Source organism: Drosophila pseudoobscura, chromosome X (assembly GCF_009870125.1).
Source record: "Drosophila pseudoobscura strain MV-25-SWS-2005 chromosome X, UCI_Dpse_MV25, whole genome shotgun sequence".
Lineage (NCBI taxonomy): Eukaryota > Metazoa > Arthropoda > Insecta > Diptera > Drosophilidae > Drosophila > Drosophila pseudoobscura.
In genome coordinates, this window is record NC_046683.1 from 7,167,304 (window position 1) to 7,185,335 (window position 18,032).

An 18,032-nucleotide genomic window follows, 5' to 3' on the forward strand; every position below is an offset into this window, starting at 1 on the left:
GCTTTTTGCCTATGAAAACAACCACAAAACCAACAAGCAACAAATTGAATCAGTCAACAGAAAGTTATTACTAGTCATCTATTACTATACATCCGTACATACTATGCTACATCCATTCCATGAAACAATAAAACACGAACTTCCATTTTTATTTAGGGAATGCGGCAAAGGATTGATCGAAACTGATCGATTCGATGCGAGAATAGCTCCCGGCCTCGCCTACAATCTCAATCACATTTCTTCAGCAGCTTTTTATGGATCATAGTCCGACTTAGTCTACTTTCTTACCCTCCAATCTTCGTTAAATGGTTGTGAAAAATAAAAACAAATAGATAACAGTTTAGACCACTTTCTTGCATTATTTAGTGTCTGTTTTTCCTCCCATAATGATCCAGCAATCATTATTTCTGTCGCGAAAAGAATTGTAATTAAAAACTCCATTCGTGTGCCCTCCTTCAATGTTTTTTATATTGATCAATCATACACACAGCTAACCATTTACTAATATGTGCAAGTGCGAGTATATAACGATTACGATTATATATTTATTGAACAATTGAATCGTAGTGCTAAAAAATGTAAACGGAGCAACGGGGCGGATGATGCAACTCGAATATGTCTTAGATCTTTGCTCATTGGGTTCTTAGTGCGTAAGCGTAGCAGGCAGAAACAAATTTAAACAAAATATTTAACATAATATATATATAGCTAATTGTGTGTATTTACATATTAAAGTTTACAACAAACAACAACAAAAATCAGCAAACAAATCGATGCAAATCGAAAAAAAAAGCGAAAGAGCCAGAGAGCGAGAAGTTATGTCCTGTAGAATTTTTGAAAGCGTTTTCGTATTTAAACCAAACCACAAACTATGGCCTAAACATAAAGTTAGAACAATATATACTATACTATATATATATATATATATATATACATAGATGTATACATATACATGCGTATGAGTAATATTCAAATTTATGTCTAAAGCAAGCAACCAACAACAACAATTACAAGTGTCTGTATTTTTTTTTTTGTCTAAAACCATTGCAATCAGGTACTGAAATCAAAATTTTTGTAAAATATATATATTAAAAAAAGGAAAGAAAAGAAAAAAAAAAATTGATGTCTTGAAAGCGGGAAAAGAAACTCAAAAAAATGTTGGAAAAGGCTAATTACTAATCAAAGAAATCAAACGATAAATTGATAAAATGGTATGGAACGCGGGGAGGGTATGTAATTTTTTTGAGTGTGTTTTTCTGCTGTGAAGAAGATTTCTGTAGCGAACCAAAAACCAAAAAACAAAAAGAAAAAAACAAATGGTTCCCCCGATTGTCTTTTTTCCTTGAGAAAAAAAAAAACACGTATACACATACTCTCACACAGATATATAGTATATATATAGGTGTATACACATACATATACATATGGCTATATACCAGTCTAGCTGTAACTATTAAGCTAAGTAGATGCGAAACCGAAATCGGAGAAGTCAGTGCGGAAGTCGGTTGGGAATGAATACGAGTAATCGAAAGGTAAATATATATACATACATATATATGTATACATATATATATCAAATTGTCCAGACGTTCAACGAAACCAAATGCAATATTTAATTATACAACAAAGCAAAACTAACATACATACATAAATATATACATATATACACATATATATATTTTACAATTTATTTATATACATACACATGTATACATCATATATACATATATGTATATATATATATACAGATACATATGTGTGTGTATACATATATACATACATATGTATATGTACATATATGCCCCATAATTTTTCGCATATGAAGCCTATGTACTACTGAATTGTTTGTTAAACATTTTTTGAAACATTTTCTTTACCAAAAATGAAGGAAAGCAAAAACCAAGCTCACACAGAAAAAAAGTTACGCCAAAAAAAAACAAAAACCAACAAACAAACCATTTATATACATTTATCAAGGAACAAAAAACAAAAACAAAAAAACGATATATACAACAAAAAAAAAAACAAAGAATTAAAAACATAACATTTAGTGATTAGTGTAAGCAAAGACCAAAATGATTAATAATTTTTCGAGAATAAAAATAATATTGGCTAGGAGATGAGACGAGAACATCAAACACTAAAACTAAAGTAAACTAGACAACAACAAAATAGCCTTACCGAAGACACCAACACCAGCAACAACAACAACAACAACAACAACAACAACAACAGAAACAAACAACAAAATTATAACAAATTTTCAATTAAACAATGAAAAATTTGATATATTATTTTGTTATTTCCTTTTCGTTGTTTTTCAATGTTCAAATATGAATGGAAAAGACGGTATATGAAAATGACAACCAGCAACGAGTAACGGGAATATTTTTACAAAAACAAACTTAGAAAAAAAACAGAAGAAAAATGCATAACGCTTCCGACAATAAGCTTTGGCCACACTATTCTAATAATATTATTGAAATGCGGGAAAAGAATTGAATTGAAATGGAAATGGAGACGGAAATGGAAATGGGACAATGGAAAATTGGATTGTATAATGCATGAATTTTCAACGCTAACCGCAACGGAATTACAGCAAGTGTATGAGGAATATTTGCCCAATTTAATCTATATATGTAGCTACAGATATATAGACACATATTTAGTATATATGTTTACCTATGTACTTATGTAGTAGCCTGGTTCTACTGTATATTTTTAAACGGAGTTGTATTGCAGAATCATCAAAGCAAATGTATTTTCATGACACGCATTTGAAGCGAACATATCAAAGCCGAAGCCGAAGAATACCGAAAAAAGTTACGAAATTTATATAGAAATTACCGAATTCGATGTTATCAGCAAACAAAAAAAAAAGCCAAAAAAAACAAAAAAAAAAACAAACACCACAATTGACAATTGAAACGAGTTGAATGTTTAGCTTTTAAAAATCATAATACGAATATAATTAAATATTTGGAAGCTAGCAGGATATACATATAAAAGATTTGTGTATCAAAATTGTGTATGTAATTTCAAAGACATGAAAGAAAACGGAACTTCTTAATCTGTTTCATCATTTATAATTGACAAAATATTTACAAGCGCATTTAGATCGCTGAATGTGAAGAAATATGCAATTAAAAACCAAATACCAAATAGGGAAAACATAAATTTGGGGGAGAAGAAAACACACACACACACACTCGAAACTGAATCTAAATTAAGTATGAATATTTTTTGCTGTGTCTTAGTCCATGTGTCGTAACGAATTTATTGAACTAAATATTATATATTATAAAAATGTAACAAAACAAATCAAATCAAATGAAAGCCAACAAAGATAAAAACAAAAAGAAAGTTCTTTAAAGTTTTTGTTTCAAAATGAATGAAAAGCAGGCAAAACGAACATTTCTACAAAAAAATTAAGCACAAATTTTTTCAGAAAAAATTACTACAACAAAAAATTGCCTTTTACTTGTATCTTATTTTCTACTATAAAAAAAAAACAAAAACCAAATCGAATATTAATTATATACAACACGCTGAATTCATTTAAAAAACGTTTTTCAAACAAAAATGCGCCTAAAAACATCTGTGACTAATAAAAACAAAACAAAAACTATGATAAAATATATATATAAAAACAAAAAAAATTTAATAAAAATTACCAAGAAAAATGGGAAACCGAAAAAGATAAAACTCCAATAAAATTACTTTAGATTAGGTACCAAAAAACAAAAAAACAAAAAAATGTGCTTGTGTATGGTACAAGAAATTTGTTGAGGATGCACACACACACACACACAAAGAGATCCAACCTATACATAGCTACAGTTGAACTAATTATTGATAAAGGTACATACACTATACATATGTACAGGTGACACCCACACACACAGACACTCAGACACACAGAAATATGCAAACCTAGTTGTATTTGTATGAGAGCATCATACAGTTGAGTAGACAACAATTTATACATTAGAATTTATGTAACAAGCTACTTTTACTTATACAATACATACATCCGTATATACATATATACAGATTACGATATAAAAATATACAAAAATATATATATACTTATATATATATAGAGGGATATTTGAAACCAGAACACAGCAATTTACTTATATAACAAAAGACCCCAAAAGAAAAGACAAAAAAAAACCCAACCAAGTAAATGTTTCTTTCCAAAACCAAGAAAAACCAAGTCAAATATTTGGTAATAATAAGAAAAAACAATTATGAAAAGGCAAGGAAAATGAATGAAAAGAATTATGCAAAGAATAAGAAAACCCATGAAATACAATATATACATATACACTTATTTAAAATATTTAACAAGAAAAGAAAAACAAACGATTTATATATATATGCATACATATATAAATACATACCACTAAATAGTTTAAATGTTTATTTATTGTATTTGAACAAGATGAACGATATTGAAACCAAATTTAAATAAAAATAATACATTTAAAAAACCTAAAACCCACATAATAGTTTTGTATTTCATTCTGAGGCCGCCCTGTAACTAGTATCCCGAAAAGCTTTGTCCATTCCATTCCGTACTGTACCGTGGGGCAAAGCTTGGGATTCCCAAACTAAAATATTGATAATGGATTGTATAGTTGAAGATTAGCTATGGGTATACCACACATTTTTTAATGGATTGCGCGCAAGTTCAGTGACGGGCACTTTCTTATATAAAAGCTTTACTAGTTCAGTCTTTGGTTCATTCAGAGCTGATTGATGGACTCTCTTCTTTCAACTGCCCAAGAGGGGCTACTCTGGGGTTTCCCATATTGATACATATCTGATAGATAATCACTCATAGAAAATGTACAACTCTTCTTTGCTTTTGTAATACCCTATTCAAGGGCAGAACACTTGTGTGCTTATAATGCATTCATTTATTGGTACTTTCAGTTGCCGAAAGCTCAGTGAATTATGGTATCGATGCAGGTATCGATGTTGGCATTGATCTCGGCGAACCCGAAAATAGCATTCTCGGTGGCTGCCGAGGTGCAGCTCTGGGCATCGGTGCCGACTGCAGGAACAGTGCGACGCAGGGCGATCAGGTGACGAATCGACTTCTGGGCATTCACGGCGTAGATGCAACCGTTGATATACAGACGAGTCTTGCACATTTTCCTCACCCAGCTGAGCTTGGCGCTGCGGCAGGACTGCAGCTGTTGGACCAGGGAATAGCCACCGAAGGTCAGCTGCACGACGGCCTTCTTCGTGTCGAGGATCAGATTGACAGAGGTGACAGTGGCATCGCGACCACAGCTCAGAAAGCCCATTGTGGCCGACTCCAGGGTGTTGACCACGTGTACGGCCTCGTTGGACACACACTCCTCGCTCTCGTGGGCCCGGTTGTTGATGTCTTCCGCTGCCTGCTCCAGCTGCTTGAACGGCGACAGGAAGATCTTCAGCAGCTGATGCTCCACCATCTTGACGATGCCCTTGGCCAAGTATTCGGCCTCTGAGATGGCGGCATGCACCATTTTGTCCACCAAACCAAACTGATCGATCTCCACATCGTCGGGCAAATCTAGTTCCTTGGCAAAGTCAATGGCGAAGTCCATGCTAAAGTCCATATCCATGTCCATGTTGACGTCCATGTCCACGTCCATGTCGACGTCCAAGCCCGCTTCCAAACCGACATTGAGGATCTCCTCAAGGTTTAGGGCTGAGACCTGTACAGAGAGAGGGATTTAAGTAGATATTAAAGTACCCCAGGAAATTAATTGTATTATGATATATAAAGATTCCTATTAAGGAAAAGCTGTCTTCAAGTAAGACTTCTTAATATCTGGTATTGTAGCAATAAGATACCTATTGAAACTTATCTTGCAGATACGAGGCAGACCGATAGATATATAGGTCGGAATAGTTTTCCAGAAATTATTCCCCATTTACTTACAGCAGTTGCCAGGGCCAAGGCCGAAAACAGCACCAAAATAATCCCCTTCATGGCTGATCGAATTTTGTTGGATTCGCGCTGTCGCTGTTCTGTTTTATATATGCCTAGTACCAGTACCAGAACGAACTCCCCGTGCCCAGATAGGCATATCTGAAAGCCAAGCTAATTAAAATATATTCAAGAGCTTTTTTATCTGTCCAATGTTTGGGGGCTACTCAATCCAATTGAAACATTTCCCTTTATTTGGCTTTTGTCATTGTTTGTGCTCATTTGGCTATTTTAATTTGCACGAGTCCCGGTCAAGACCCTCTTTAGTGGGTCTACTATTTCTTCGATTGCTCAGAGAAGCACGGCGAGAAAGAGAGTGTGTTTTTGATAAGCTCTCAAGTAATATTTTCCTTTTGCTTTTGGGCGATATGAACATCTATTACTGGATTTGCCACTTCAAGTCGTTATAATCGGCAAAATCTAAATAAGGCCGTAATTATAGAAGATATTGTCATATAATTTATAGCCCTCGATTGAAAGTCAGCATTAATTTGGAATTCGATCAACAGAAGGAACGTGGAAATTCAATCGATCCAATCTTAGGCATCACTCCAGACATCAGACCCACGCTCCACGGTGTTATTGAACCTTTTTTGCACTCGATTGTTGTATTGTATTCCCATTGTATGGGGTGTATACATATAAGGGATGATTGTTAACAGCTTGATGCATCAGCCAAGCACTTTTGAATGGGTTTATCTCTCAGTTTGGACTTGTATCTTTCCTGTGATCGGAATACATTTCATATTATTGACCCACTTCTGTCTGTCTAGGTATTTCCTTTCTATAGACTCTTGGGGTCTTTTTTATGGTAAGGTATAGCAGATATTTAGCTGAGATAGTTAGCTGATATATATCATCTATAGATTATGGTAGGGCCAAAGACATTATAACTAGTTAGATGGCCCATACATTTTGTGTTAAATGACTTTTTCAGGGTTTGTTTTAAAAGTATTTTCCTTCTCAATCGCCGGAATTTCCATGTATATATCTTAAGCACAATTTACGTAGATATCTTTGATCTGGGGCTCACTTTTGATGACCAATGATAATATAAATAGTAAGTTAAGCCCTTACAATGTTTTGGTACACGATTTTTTCAGGGTGCCTTTTGAAAAAGTTTTAGGACAAAAGTTGTGGGTTTCCTTCTCCATCGCCATTGATATATCTTGAGCAAAATTGATGTACATCACATATACGGGTTTCCTATGGGGCTTTTCTTGGTCTGATCTTCAAATAAAGAAGCTTTAGAATCCCATTAAGCTATGGTATTTAGGATCTGGGGTTTCCTTTGATGAAACGCATTAAAGATTGTTGGATTTCTATCGGATTAATGAAGGTCATAAGACCTATTTGCCTTGGCTCAATGTAAGACAATTTCGTTCCTTATCATGATATTGTATTGCTATTTTGGGATCTATAATGTTTTGCTTTTTATTAGCTGCAGTCGATCGCAATCAAAATCCAAATACGTGAACGATCCACTACTCGTTCCGACTCGAATGTAAAGTTCACCAATCAATCAATTGTTTGATTGATTTACAATCCCAGCCAAACCGAATCCCATTTATTGACGGCCAATTTAGATTAAGGCTCAGACTGAAAATATCTCTCTGGTTTTGGGGGTATAAATATAGGGGGGCAGTGCACAGAAGCCACAATCCAAGGAAATCCAAGGAACAGCAATCATGAAGTCAATCGTAGCCGTCGTTCTAGCCGTGTGCGTGGCGAGTGCTTGGGCTCAGCCCCTGGCTATCCCTAGCCAGCTGGACGCCCAGGTCCGCAGCGTTGGGGATGAGATGGCCGAGATCGGAAAGAGTACCGGCGAGGCCCTGGTGCACCAGTACGAGGAGATTGTTCTGGAGCCGCAGCACGAGCTCGAGGAGGCCGTCGAGCAGCTGGAAGCCCGTCGCGCCGAGAGTCCCGAGTGTGTGGCAGCCGAGGATGAGGAGATTGCCCGTATCCTGGATGAGGCCCATGAGGAGATGCACAGCTGCGGCGTTGTTGCTGCCCATACCTCCGCCGAGATCGCCACCGATGTGAGCGCGGCCTCCCAGCAGCTAGCCTTTGGCAGCTACAACCTGGGACGCACCTACAACAAGTGCCAGAACTATAAGAACTCTGTCCTGAGGCAGTCCTGCATGGCCAAGTTCTACGTGCAGGCCTCCATTTTCCTGATCAGCGCCCGCTCCTCCATCAAGACCATCAAGCAGTCGACCAACGAGCGCATCCCCGCCGTCTTCGCCGAGGGCAATGTCTGCACCCACGACGCCTCCGCACAGGCCATCCTTGGCCTCGAGGAGGTCAACAGTCATATCGATGCTTGCGCCACCCGTCGTCATCGTTGATTCTAGTCTCGGGATCTTTTGTGCAATAACAAAACAAATGTTGGAATACGTATTCTAAAATTGTCTATTATATTCGAAGCGGTTCCGGCAACAGTGGGTGGCAAAAAATGGTAGAGATATTCCTGCAAGGAATGTCTTTCCCTGAAAGCTGTCGAGTGATGTATGCTTGTAAGGCTGATGTCTTTTCCATGAATATGGCGTACTCGTATATACGGGAAGAATTGATTGATTTGATTTACCTTCCATGGAATCCATTTACATATATTCCATTCCATATATATATTCCTTCCATGTAGTCCATTTACATATATTCGGAAATCGACAGAGATTTCGTGGTGGGAACTCCCAAGATCTGGAAAAGAGAACGGGAATGTCAATAGAATGGCTTGGAAGCTAGTCCATCGTACATGTATAAAGAAAATTATATTAAAAATATGTTAGGTTAGGTTCAGGCGGTAGCCTGGGAGAGTGATGAAACCCTCCCAAGCTCACTTGGACCCATAGAAGGTCCGTTGTGGTGAAAACTTTAAAAATATGTTAATACCAAAATAAATTAAACTTTGAAGATAATGATCTGAGCTCTGCCTCTGAGAAGCCAGTGGTGGATGGTGGGTTCATTTCACTTAAAGAAAACCCCTTTTAAAAAATATATTTCAATATAGGTAGGAGGAGTGTTTCCCACTCTAAAAAAACCGGTCTGGGCCGAGAATCCTCAGACTCCTCGGCCCATCAGGAGAACACGCTCTCCCATAATTGTGAGATTATTCGATCGTAGGCTATTCAAGCTCTAGAAGTACTATTCTTCCTTTCACACAACGGACCTGCATATGTACTATGTAAATGTTGAAGTCAATCGTTGATTTGTAGTTTGAGTAGCCAGATTATGAGGTTTCAAGTCATCAAAGTTGAATGGAAAGTAATTATAATTCTCAGTTGTCTTGCCCCTTGACAGGCATCAAAGCGGAGCTGCCGCCGCTGGAGGCTGGACGGGTCTGGGGGCACGGCAAGGGCCTCAGATTTATTATTTATAAAAGTTAAGTTAAGCAAATTCGGCTGCCGCCGCTTCACAAGAGGTTGGGTGGGTGTGATGGCGGTGATGGCTGTGTTGGAAAATGTTTAATCAAAGATACAAATAAATTATTTATATGGCCGACAAGCGAATTAGTTGTGTGTCTGTCTGTGTGTCTCTGTGGGTACTCTGGGTATCTGTGTGCCTGGTGGCTAACCTTGGAACGGTTTTCTTTTAATTACACTCTACTAACATTTGATAATTATTGGACTATGACTCCGAATTGCCATTCGAGCGAGTCAGCCACTCTCGCACTCGTATTTCTCTACCTCTCCCCATCTGGCCTTGCGTTTTTGGTCTCTATTCGTGTTTGCATTGAACTTAAAACGATCAAAATTTAGAAACTAGAAACGAACGCGTCGAGATCAGCTCCGGCTATGCCCCAAGCCGAGAGTGGGCGCAAAGCCGCAACGCCTCTGAATCCATTCAAACCGCGACGCGAATCGATCATTGGCTGTCATGCATCCAAGACTTGTCAACGGGGCCGAGGGGCACTCCATAAACAGTCAATTTTCAATACGTTAATTTAATCATTTTTTTTTTAGGAATTTGTTGGCCTCAATTATCCGCAAATTCGATGGTTAAAATATTCGTATGGATTGAGCCAGAAGTTCTTCCTAGGGTTTGATACATCCCTGATGAACCTAGTCCAAACTATGCTTATCCTTATCGTATAGGGATAAACACTTAAGTATAGTCGACTAATAGGGCCTCTTAAGTTGCAACGATAAAACCAAACAATAAAAACGAAAATACAATTTTTAGAGCGTTTTTAGTCGCTACTTTGCCGCCAATTGAGCTGTTTGCTAGCGTTTCAAGGGCGATTTTCGTCGTGTGTCGGCACGCACTTGTTTTCTGCGTTGCATTCGCCTGCATTTGAGTGCGGCTGTGTGTGTGTGTGTGTGTGTGTGTGTTAGCCACTTATTACCAATGCCATGCTGATGGCTGGCCTGCTATACGCTTGAGCATTTCCACTTTTGCATGACAATTTCCATTTGCATTTGCATTTGAATTCGAATTTCCATTTCGCTTTTCATATGAGCTCACGTTGCCTGCCGACCTTCAGCTACAAAGTTCAAGCATCAAGTTCAAGTGACGTCAGAGAGCCAAGAACAAGCCAATGGGTCCAACAAAGTCTGTGGGCTAATTTATTATGATTCTTTTTCTGTACAGAGAGAAAATCCCGAAGCCCAGAAGAATACAAAACCAGAACCAGTTATGGCTATAAACAGCAATCTGCGGCCGACTCGCGAGACCTGAGACTCCGAGACTCCGAGACCTGAGAGACTTGGTCGACTATCAATAGTCAAAGCCGGTAACGAAGTCGGGCTCTGTCTGTCAGTCTCGAGCTGAGCACCTGACGAGGTGGTTCATTGAAGTCCATAAAGTATCAACGTTTTTGTTAGATCAAGCGCGACTCTAGAAACAGTCTCATCTTGTATTTATTTATTTTTTTTTCCTGTTTGAGTTCGCGAGTTTATCAAGAGAAGAAATGACAATTTATGGACTTTTAGTGCAAATCATTATCGTTTGTAACTAGCTGGCAGGCTGAAAATATCCCCGGAGCAGATCCAGCAGCAATGGCACCGCCCCAAGAACAGCCTGAGGATGATTTCAGCACCAAGGTGAGTCACAATGCCTCAGTTCTGTACAGAAGCTGATATGGGATCCTCGAGGATAGTTATGGAATTTTGTTGTGAATCCCAGGCTAGAGTCTTATCTTGAATTTCAAGTATTTTAAAATACTTTGGTAATTATTTAGCTATCGCCCCTTTTATGTCCTGGTTTCTTAATGTTTTAGAAAGTAATACAAATCCGTTTGGATTATCCCATAGCTGCCTCAGATATGATTCATTAACAATTACGTTTTATGAAGAATAAATGGAATATTTAATGTAGAGGAGGAGCCATAAACCTTTAAAGCATTGCGATGACACATCAGAAGGTAATGGAGATGGGTAGACTATGCATATAAGCAATGTTTAAAGATTTGAAAGGTATTTCATATTGAATTCCCCCCCGAACTGCATCCGCAGATGATTCCTTAGAACCCCCGAGTTTCTTTAACCATTTCTTGGTATTCTTTTTGTCCAGGGTAGCCCCCATTCCACACTTTTCTTACCTACAGTGGGCTTCGTCTATTTAGCGCAAATTCGCTAATCGAAGCATGCAGAGCATTCTGTTCAGAGCAAAACAAACAACAGATAAATAAACTAAATGAAGTTAGCATTGATTTGCCCGCTTTGCTAATTAGATGCTGGGGCTGGAAGTGTGGCTGGGGCACGGTCAAGGCTGTCATGAGGCCATAGACAACATATTTCATCTTGGATTTGAAAACAAAAGAATTATAAATCAAACAAATACTCGACTCGTGTGGTTAATGCGGAAGCAGAAGCAGAAGCTGCTTCAAAAAACCAGTCGCCAAAAGGGTTTTGGCCCCAATTTTCTCGTTTGACTTCGATTACAGCATCCGATATCCGTTCCCATAATTGTACATATGTGTCCATGCAAATATAAGTATATGTTTCGGCTGGAGTACGATCGGTGTAATTAAACTGTGAATGCATTTCGGGCGTCAAACGATAGTTAGTCAAGGTGAATGCCCCTCTCCACTCACTCGCGGTGGGGGGAAGGCTGATTGATCAGTCGCGAACTGAATTTTAAATGAAAATCTTGGCCAGCAAATTGTTGGGGGTATGGCTGCTGTATGATATCTAGAACCATAATTGGAGTATAAACACCTCTGGTTAGTTTAAGGTTTTTCTTGGGGTTAATTGGGTTCTTTGAATAAGCGATTGTCCAGCGATTGTCCCAGATCTTTTGGCTTCGCCCAAAACTTTGGTCCACATCTGGCAACTGATGTGGCAATCTTTGGCCAACTGTGGCCCAAAACTTTTTGACCAGACCAGAAATTATGCCGACCATATGCAGGAGCGGAGCCTAAGGGGCCAGCCCGCCTCTGGCATAAATAATAAGCCATTGTTTTTGGGCTGGCTTGCTGCCACAAGCCACAAAGACAGGCTGCTTAGCCTCAGTTGCCTCTTAAATGTATCCACCAGATACGATTACTCGTACTTACGTGGTTTGGACACGTTAACTGGTTAAAGAACATCATGACAAAGCTCTATCGACTCCCTGCCAGAGCCACAACAGCGAGTATCTGCTGGTACTCGTATCGGTGCCTTTGCGCTCTAGTATCTTAATTATTATTGCGCCCAGCGTTGTGGAACGATGACGATGACGATGGGGGATGGGAAAAGAAATCTGGAAAATTGCTAGTCAGAATAACAGCAAAAGCCGTCAAGCTTTAAGAACCCAGAAGCCAAAAAGTATCTCAAAGATACTACGAAAACTTCCGCATACTTTTTGCGCCCCAACTGAATTTGAAACCTTTCAACAGAAAAACAACAAACAATAAAATATGCCCACTCATCAGGCCAAACAAATTAATAACTATTGAAATTATCGTACAAAAAGGAAGCCAAGCAAAGAGCTCTTAACGCTCAATTTGGTGCTCCACGGATCCACAGATCGTGACGTGTTCGTCGAGACTTGTGCTTGGCACTCGTGTTGTCGGTCGGTCACACTGAATGCCATTGGAGGTCAAGTTCAGGGAACACCAGTTAATGGTTGTCTTCTTTGTTGCTGTCTCTTCTTCTGCTGTACTGTACTTTACTCATGCCTTATGACGATCCAATGAGGTAGGTCTCGCTACTCGTCTCGTCTCGTCTCGTCTCTTATGTTTAACGATGCCTCGAGTCGATCTTGAAGTTGGAGGTGTCAAATGGTTTTGCTTAATTGCAAATTGGTTTGCTTGGGGATAGATGATGCTTCGAAGTCTTGGAGATTTTGTATTTTGGGCTTCAAATTATGTTTTACCTAGAGTATTTCTTTAGAAAATGTTCCCCCAAGGAGTTGAGAAAAATTAAATTATTTTCCTTGGGATCCCAAAGAGAAAAAATCATTTAGCTGAAGGTAAAACTGTTCCCCAATTTAGAGTATACTCTATTCGAATTGCTTTCAGTTATTTCTGCTAATTATTCCATGCACCAATTAGTTTTAGACGACCGATTGTTTTTTCTTCTTCATTTTTTGTGCTGCTCTTTTTTAGTATATTATTTCTTAGGTTTTTTTTTTTTGTTTCTTTAAGGTTGGTGGCTGAAAGGTCAGCCAAAAAATGAAAATAAATTTATTTGATTTATGATAATTAGCTGTGCTGTGTGCGCTTTACCTTCTTGCAGATACCTTCGATAATTGGATTCCTGAACCTGGACTGACTGGCAACACGAAATGGACCCCCAAGCCCCCCACCACACTCCATTGGACGAAAGTGCTGACCCAGAGAGAGGCCAAGGCTGAAGAGCTCTGCAGTGACTGATGAGAAATATAGATATATAAGTTTGAGCCGAAAACCGATCAAATAAACCGACAATGTGAATCATATCCAGAAATACAAGGGTTTACTTGTACTTGAGTACTTGATGGGGGAATCTCGTAGTACCATCTGACAGGCTGTTAAAACAAGCAGAAAAGTTGACAAAAAATTAATTAAAATGTATAGTAACAAGAACGATCGACTGACAGGGTTTGGAGGGGTCTTTGGCAGCCAAGTCTACCGATCTGAAGGGCTTTTGCTCAACAAAACCAAAGGAAATTTGCGACTTTTAAATTCTTTCTTTTTTACATTTCAACTACATGTCTCCGTGGCGATTTTACATTTCTTACATGCATTCTACATATCCAAAAAGTGTTGCATACTCTTAGGCTGAGGCCAATCAAATTGCTCTGCTGATGAGTTTCATGATGTCCAATGTGAGAAAGAAAGGAGAAAAAAGCATTAGAAAATGCCATCTTACTTTGTGCCTTTCAGTTATTAATGGAGCTGCCAGGTCCCAATGAAGCGGATTGTTTTATAGGGTACGAAAACCTTTTTTCTTGATCCAAATGCCAGCAATGTTGGCCACATAATGTTTGCTGCCAGCTCTCGTCCTCGTACTGCCCTACAGGTATACGTATTAATACACTGTGGCAATGTCCAAAAGAAAGCTAGCCTTGAAAAAAAAAAGAAAAATAACAGACTATTAATCGATAGGAACACGGCATGCAACTCTGATTCAAGAGAATGACATTCGTCTATGAAACACAGAAGGCACTGAAGAAAATGTCAATAAGCGACAATTCATGCTGTAAATTTGCAACCATAATCGGTGTGCCAGCGAGTCCCTGCAACGCCTGGAAAATAATTATCAAGACCGAGCGGTGCCGCCAAGTGGCAGATGCAAAGTGAATGACAAAGCTGGTGCGCACACCAAGAATTGGAAGCGGTCCTCGAGGAACTCTTCCCCGAGGCAGAAGAAATGTATTCGGCGGTGAAGCCCTTGTCAAAATATCTGCAATTCAAGTCGATCCGCATCTACGATGCCGTCTTCACAATCCACTCCAAGTGCACGGTTGTCATCCTAATAACCTGCTCCTTGCTGCTGTCCGCGCGTCAGTACTTCGGGGATCCCATACAATGCCTCAGCGAGGAGAGAAACATTGAGTACGTGCAGTCCTACTGCTGGACCATGGGCACCTACATCCTCAAGCTGGACAATGCATCAAGCGGCACACAAGCACCCAAGCAATCGCCGGCTCCCAGCAATTCGTACGCCAAGTGGCGGGCCAAGCATCCCAGATCCCGCACGGACCTGCGCCCCTTGGGGGACGACGACGAGGCCTATGCCAGGGCCGCTTTCATAGCCGAGGGTGTGGGCCCCGAGTGGAGTGGCGTGTCGGAGCGCGAGTACCTCCGCTACTACCAGTGGGTCATCATTCTGCTGCTCTTCCAGTCGCTCATCTTCTACTTTCCCTCGTGCCTGTGGAAGGTGTGGGAGGGCCAGCGGCTGAAGCAGCTCTGCTCGCAGGTGGGCGGTGCCCTGCTCTCCGATGAGACCTACAACACCAGGCGCCGGCTATTGGTCAAGTACTTCAGCACCGACCACGAGGATCTGCACTTCTGCTACATGGCCAAGTATGTCTTCTGCGAGGTCCTCAACTGTCTGATCAGTGTGAGTAGTGATCTTTTGGCTGCACCGGGCAACCTGCAACCTGCAACACATTCAACAACAACCACCTCCCAACCTGCAACAGGTCGTGAACATCATTTTTCTGGATGTTTTTCTCAATGGCTTTTGGGCAAAGTATCTGAAGGCCATGGCCACCCTTCCCTTTTACGATTGGGATCACTGGAATCGAGTTTCCTCGACAGTTTTCCCAAAAATCTCCAAATGCGAGGTGCTCAAGTATGGGCCCAGTGGGACGGTCAAAGTCATGGACAATCTGTGCATCCTGCCCCTCAACATACTGAACGAGAAGATCTTCGTATTCCTCTGGTGCTGGTTCCTCCTGATAGCCATCATATCCGGCGTGAATATCCTCTTCCGGCTGGCCATGTTGTCCATCAAGAGTCTGCGCGAGAAGATGATCCGCAGCCAGCTGTCCTTCATGACCAAACGACATGTGCAGCGGGCCCTGCGCGACCTCACCATCGGGGATTGGTTTCTCCTGATGAAGGTCAGTGTGAACGTGAATCCAGTTCTCTTCGGCGATCTCATGCAGGAGCTGTGCGAGCTGCGCACCTCCTCCTCGCTCAGCATCCTGCAGGAGGCATAATATAATGCCTTCTCTAGGCAGCGTCCTACCTAATTGTAATTTTCTATTTGTGGATACACATACTCAGACGTATATTTATGTACCGTTTCTAAACCACGTATTAATTTAATATATTTAATATATTTTCTCGAAGATACTCGATGTTGTTTAATGCACAATTATAGACGCCAAACACTAGACAAAAGATATGGTATGGAAATGGTAAGCAGTCCTTGGTGAAGCTTAGTCCAACTTCGATGCCTTCAAGCCGGGGACCTCACAGGTGGCACGGTAGATGTACAGTCCCAGTGCCATGTGTAGGGACACCACGGCGCCGACCGACGAGAAAATGTCAACCTTCAGCTTGCTCATCTCGAAGAAGCCATCCAGAACGACGACCCTCAACAGAAAGAATGTGACCACAGGCAGGCACACGGTCAGCATGCAGTAGAAGAGCACTGTTTTGAAAGAACTATAGTCCTGGGAGTCCTTGGACTGCTGGCTGGCCTGTTTCGAGGGGGCCGCAGGGCACCCAATGCCCCCAATGCCGGCGCTGCTTTTCTTATTTTTGTTCGTCATTTTTCGAAATATTCTCAACTTGATTCGATTGAAAATTCTGATATTTGTGACTATATTTATTTTACTTTTGCCTGTCATACATTTTTTGTGAGTGCCGAACTCTACGATCAGCTCTGGCATATAATATTCATAGAAGGGCCTAAAGAGTTGAAAATCCTATCTAAAACTCAGAAAAATGTTACAGAAATAAACAAAGATTCATCACCGATTCCCATATATGTACATATGTGCATACATACGAGTATGTAAATGATCGTTTGATTTATGTACCTTTCACACAAGTCAACCTGTTATACCATCTATACCTTCTGCTTCAGCGTCTTTGGAGCGTTTCTCTGGCGTGTTATGCACTTCCAAAAGGGTAATATGATTTTCAGAAGATACAAAGAAGGAGGCAGAAACAATATTGTTCCTAGGAGTGTACAAATATTGTATAGTTTGGAAGGAAATTGGATGATAGTTCAGAACTATATAATGGATTCCAACTGTATCCAAATAGGATTTATGTACATGTATGTATGTAATACCACCCCATAGATATGATATGATCGATCTGAAAGGGTATATACGAGTTTCGTTAGCCGAATAGCAACAGCCTTCGGTTTCTTGCTTATTTTGCAAGTGGCTTCTGGAGTCATGCGACATGCGAAATGATTGTTTTTTTCTGGGCTTGGATTATTTCTTTTGTTGGCTTTGGCTGCTTCTGGCATTTAATGTGCATTGTTTATAACTAGTTGCTGCTATAATTTCGTCATTTATATTTTGTTGAGACGATCCCCCTCCGGCCAGCCCCCCCGGCACCGCTGCTCCACTAATCAGCGTTTCGGCATTGTTTTGCGCGCGTTAACAACGCAACTCGCTCGCGTTTTTGGCCGCCTTTGCTATGAAATTTACTCACCAACACTCGCAATCACACACACACACACACACACACGCACGCAATCACTCACTAACTCCCGAACACACTCATGTGAATAAATGTAAATATTATTCAAAACTCATTCGTGTGGCATTTTATAGGCACCCTGCACATTGTCTTTGTCGGGCATATCAGCACACGCACACGACTTTGATATGATCTCGCTGAAGGCCAGGACGGGGTAGTAGGCAGTCGCCACGCTCTCCTCGCTCACTCGCTCTCTCTCTCGCTTTGGGGTCTCTCCCTTTCCGCTTGTCATTTCGCTGTTGGCGTTTGCGGGGGCTGACGCTGTCGACGCTAATGCTGACGCTATACCGCTGAAGCTCCTCATCAAAAGGTATATTCAAAAGAAGGTGACCTGCCTAAACAGTAGGTATGCATTGAGCTGGTAGCTGTCTTACCTTCCCACTTAATATACCTTGGATCGTCGGCTTGGGGGCTGGGCTAGCGGCAGAGACAGAGTCAGAGACAGAGACGTTTGGGGCCAGCGGGCAG

At 40.4% G+C, this 18,032-nt stretch overlaps 4 protein-coding genes and 1 long non-coding RNA gene across 5 annotated transcripts; 3 read left to right on the forward strand and 2 right to left on the reverse strand.

Annotated features, from left to right (window-relative positions):
• Positions 1-4,910: 4,910 nt before the first annotated feature.
• On the reverse strand, positions 4,911-6,051 carry LOC4815224 (uncharacterized). The gene is made up of 2 exons (XM_001355090.4): positions 5,942-6,051; positions 4,911-5,714 (listed from the first exon to the last, which is right to left on the reverse strand). The coding sequence occupies exons 1-2, from the start codon at positions 5,990-5,992 to the stop codon at positions 4,953-4,955; spliced, it is 813 nt and encodes a 270-aa protein (XP_001355126.3). The 5' UTR covers positions 5,993-6,051; the 3' UTR covers positions 4,911-4,952.
• A 1,586-nt stretch (positions 6,052-7,637) lies between these two features.
• LOC4815223 (uncharacterized) lies at positions 7,638-8,389 on the forward strand. Its single transcript, XM_001355089.4, has one exon. The coding sequence runs from the start codon at positions 7,678-7,680 to the stop codon at positions 8,335-8,337; it is 660 nt and encodes a 219-aa protein (XP_001355125.3). The 5' UTR covers positions 7,638-7,677; the 3' UTR covers positions 8,338-8,389.
• A 2,319-nt stretch (positions 8,390-10,708) lies between these two features.
• On the forward strand, positions 10,709-13,840 carry LOC26534000 (uncharacterized). The gene is made up of 2 exons (XR_001452943.2): positions 10,709-11,031; positions 13,648-13,840. It is a non-coding gene; the product is annotated as an uncharacterized lncRNA (long non-coding RNA).
• A 718-nt stretch (positions 13,841-14,558) lies between these two features.
• On the forward strand, positions 14,559-16,175 carry Inx5 (Innexin 5). The gene is made up of 2 exons (XM_001355088.4): positions 14,559-15,456; positions 15,539-16,175. Exons 1-2 carry the CDS (start codon positions 14,764-14,766, stop codon positions 16,058-16,060), a joined length of 1,215 nt encoding a protein of 404 aa, XP_001355124.3. The 5' UTR covers positions 14,559-14,763; the 3' UTR covers positions 16,061-16,175.
• Positions 16,161-16,714, reverse strand: LOC6901743 (vacuolar ATPase assembly integral membrane protein VMA21 homolog). Its single transcript, XM_002134376.3, has one exon. The coding sequence runs from the start codon at positions 16,694-16,696 to the stop codon at positions 16,283-16,285; it is 414 nt and encodes a 137-aa protein (XP_002134412.3). The 5' UTR covers positions 16,697-16,714; the 3' UTR covers positions 16,161-16,282.
• Positions 16,715-18,032: the final 1,318 nt, after the last annotated feature.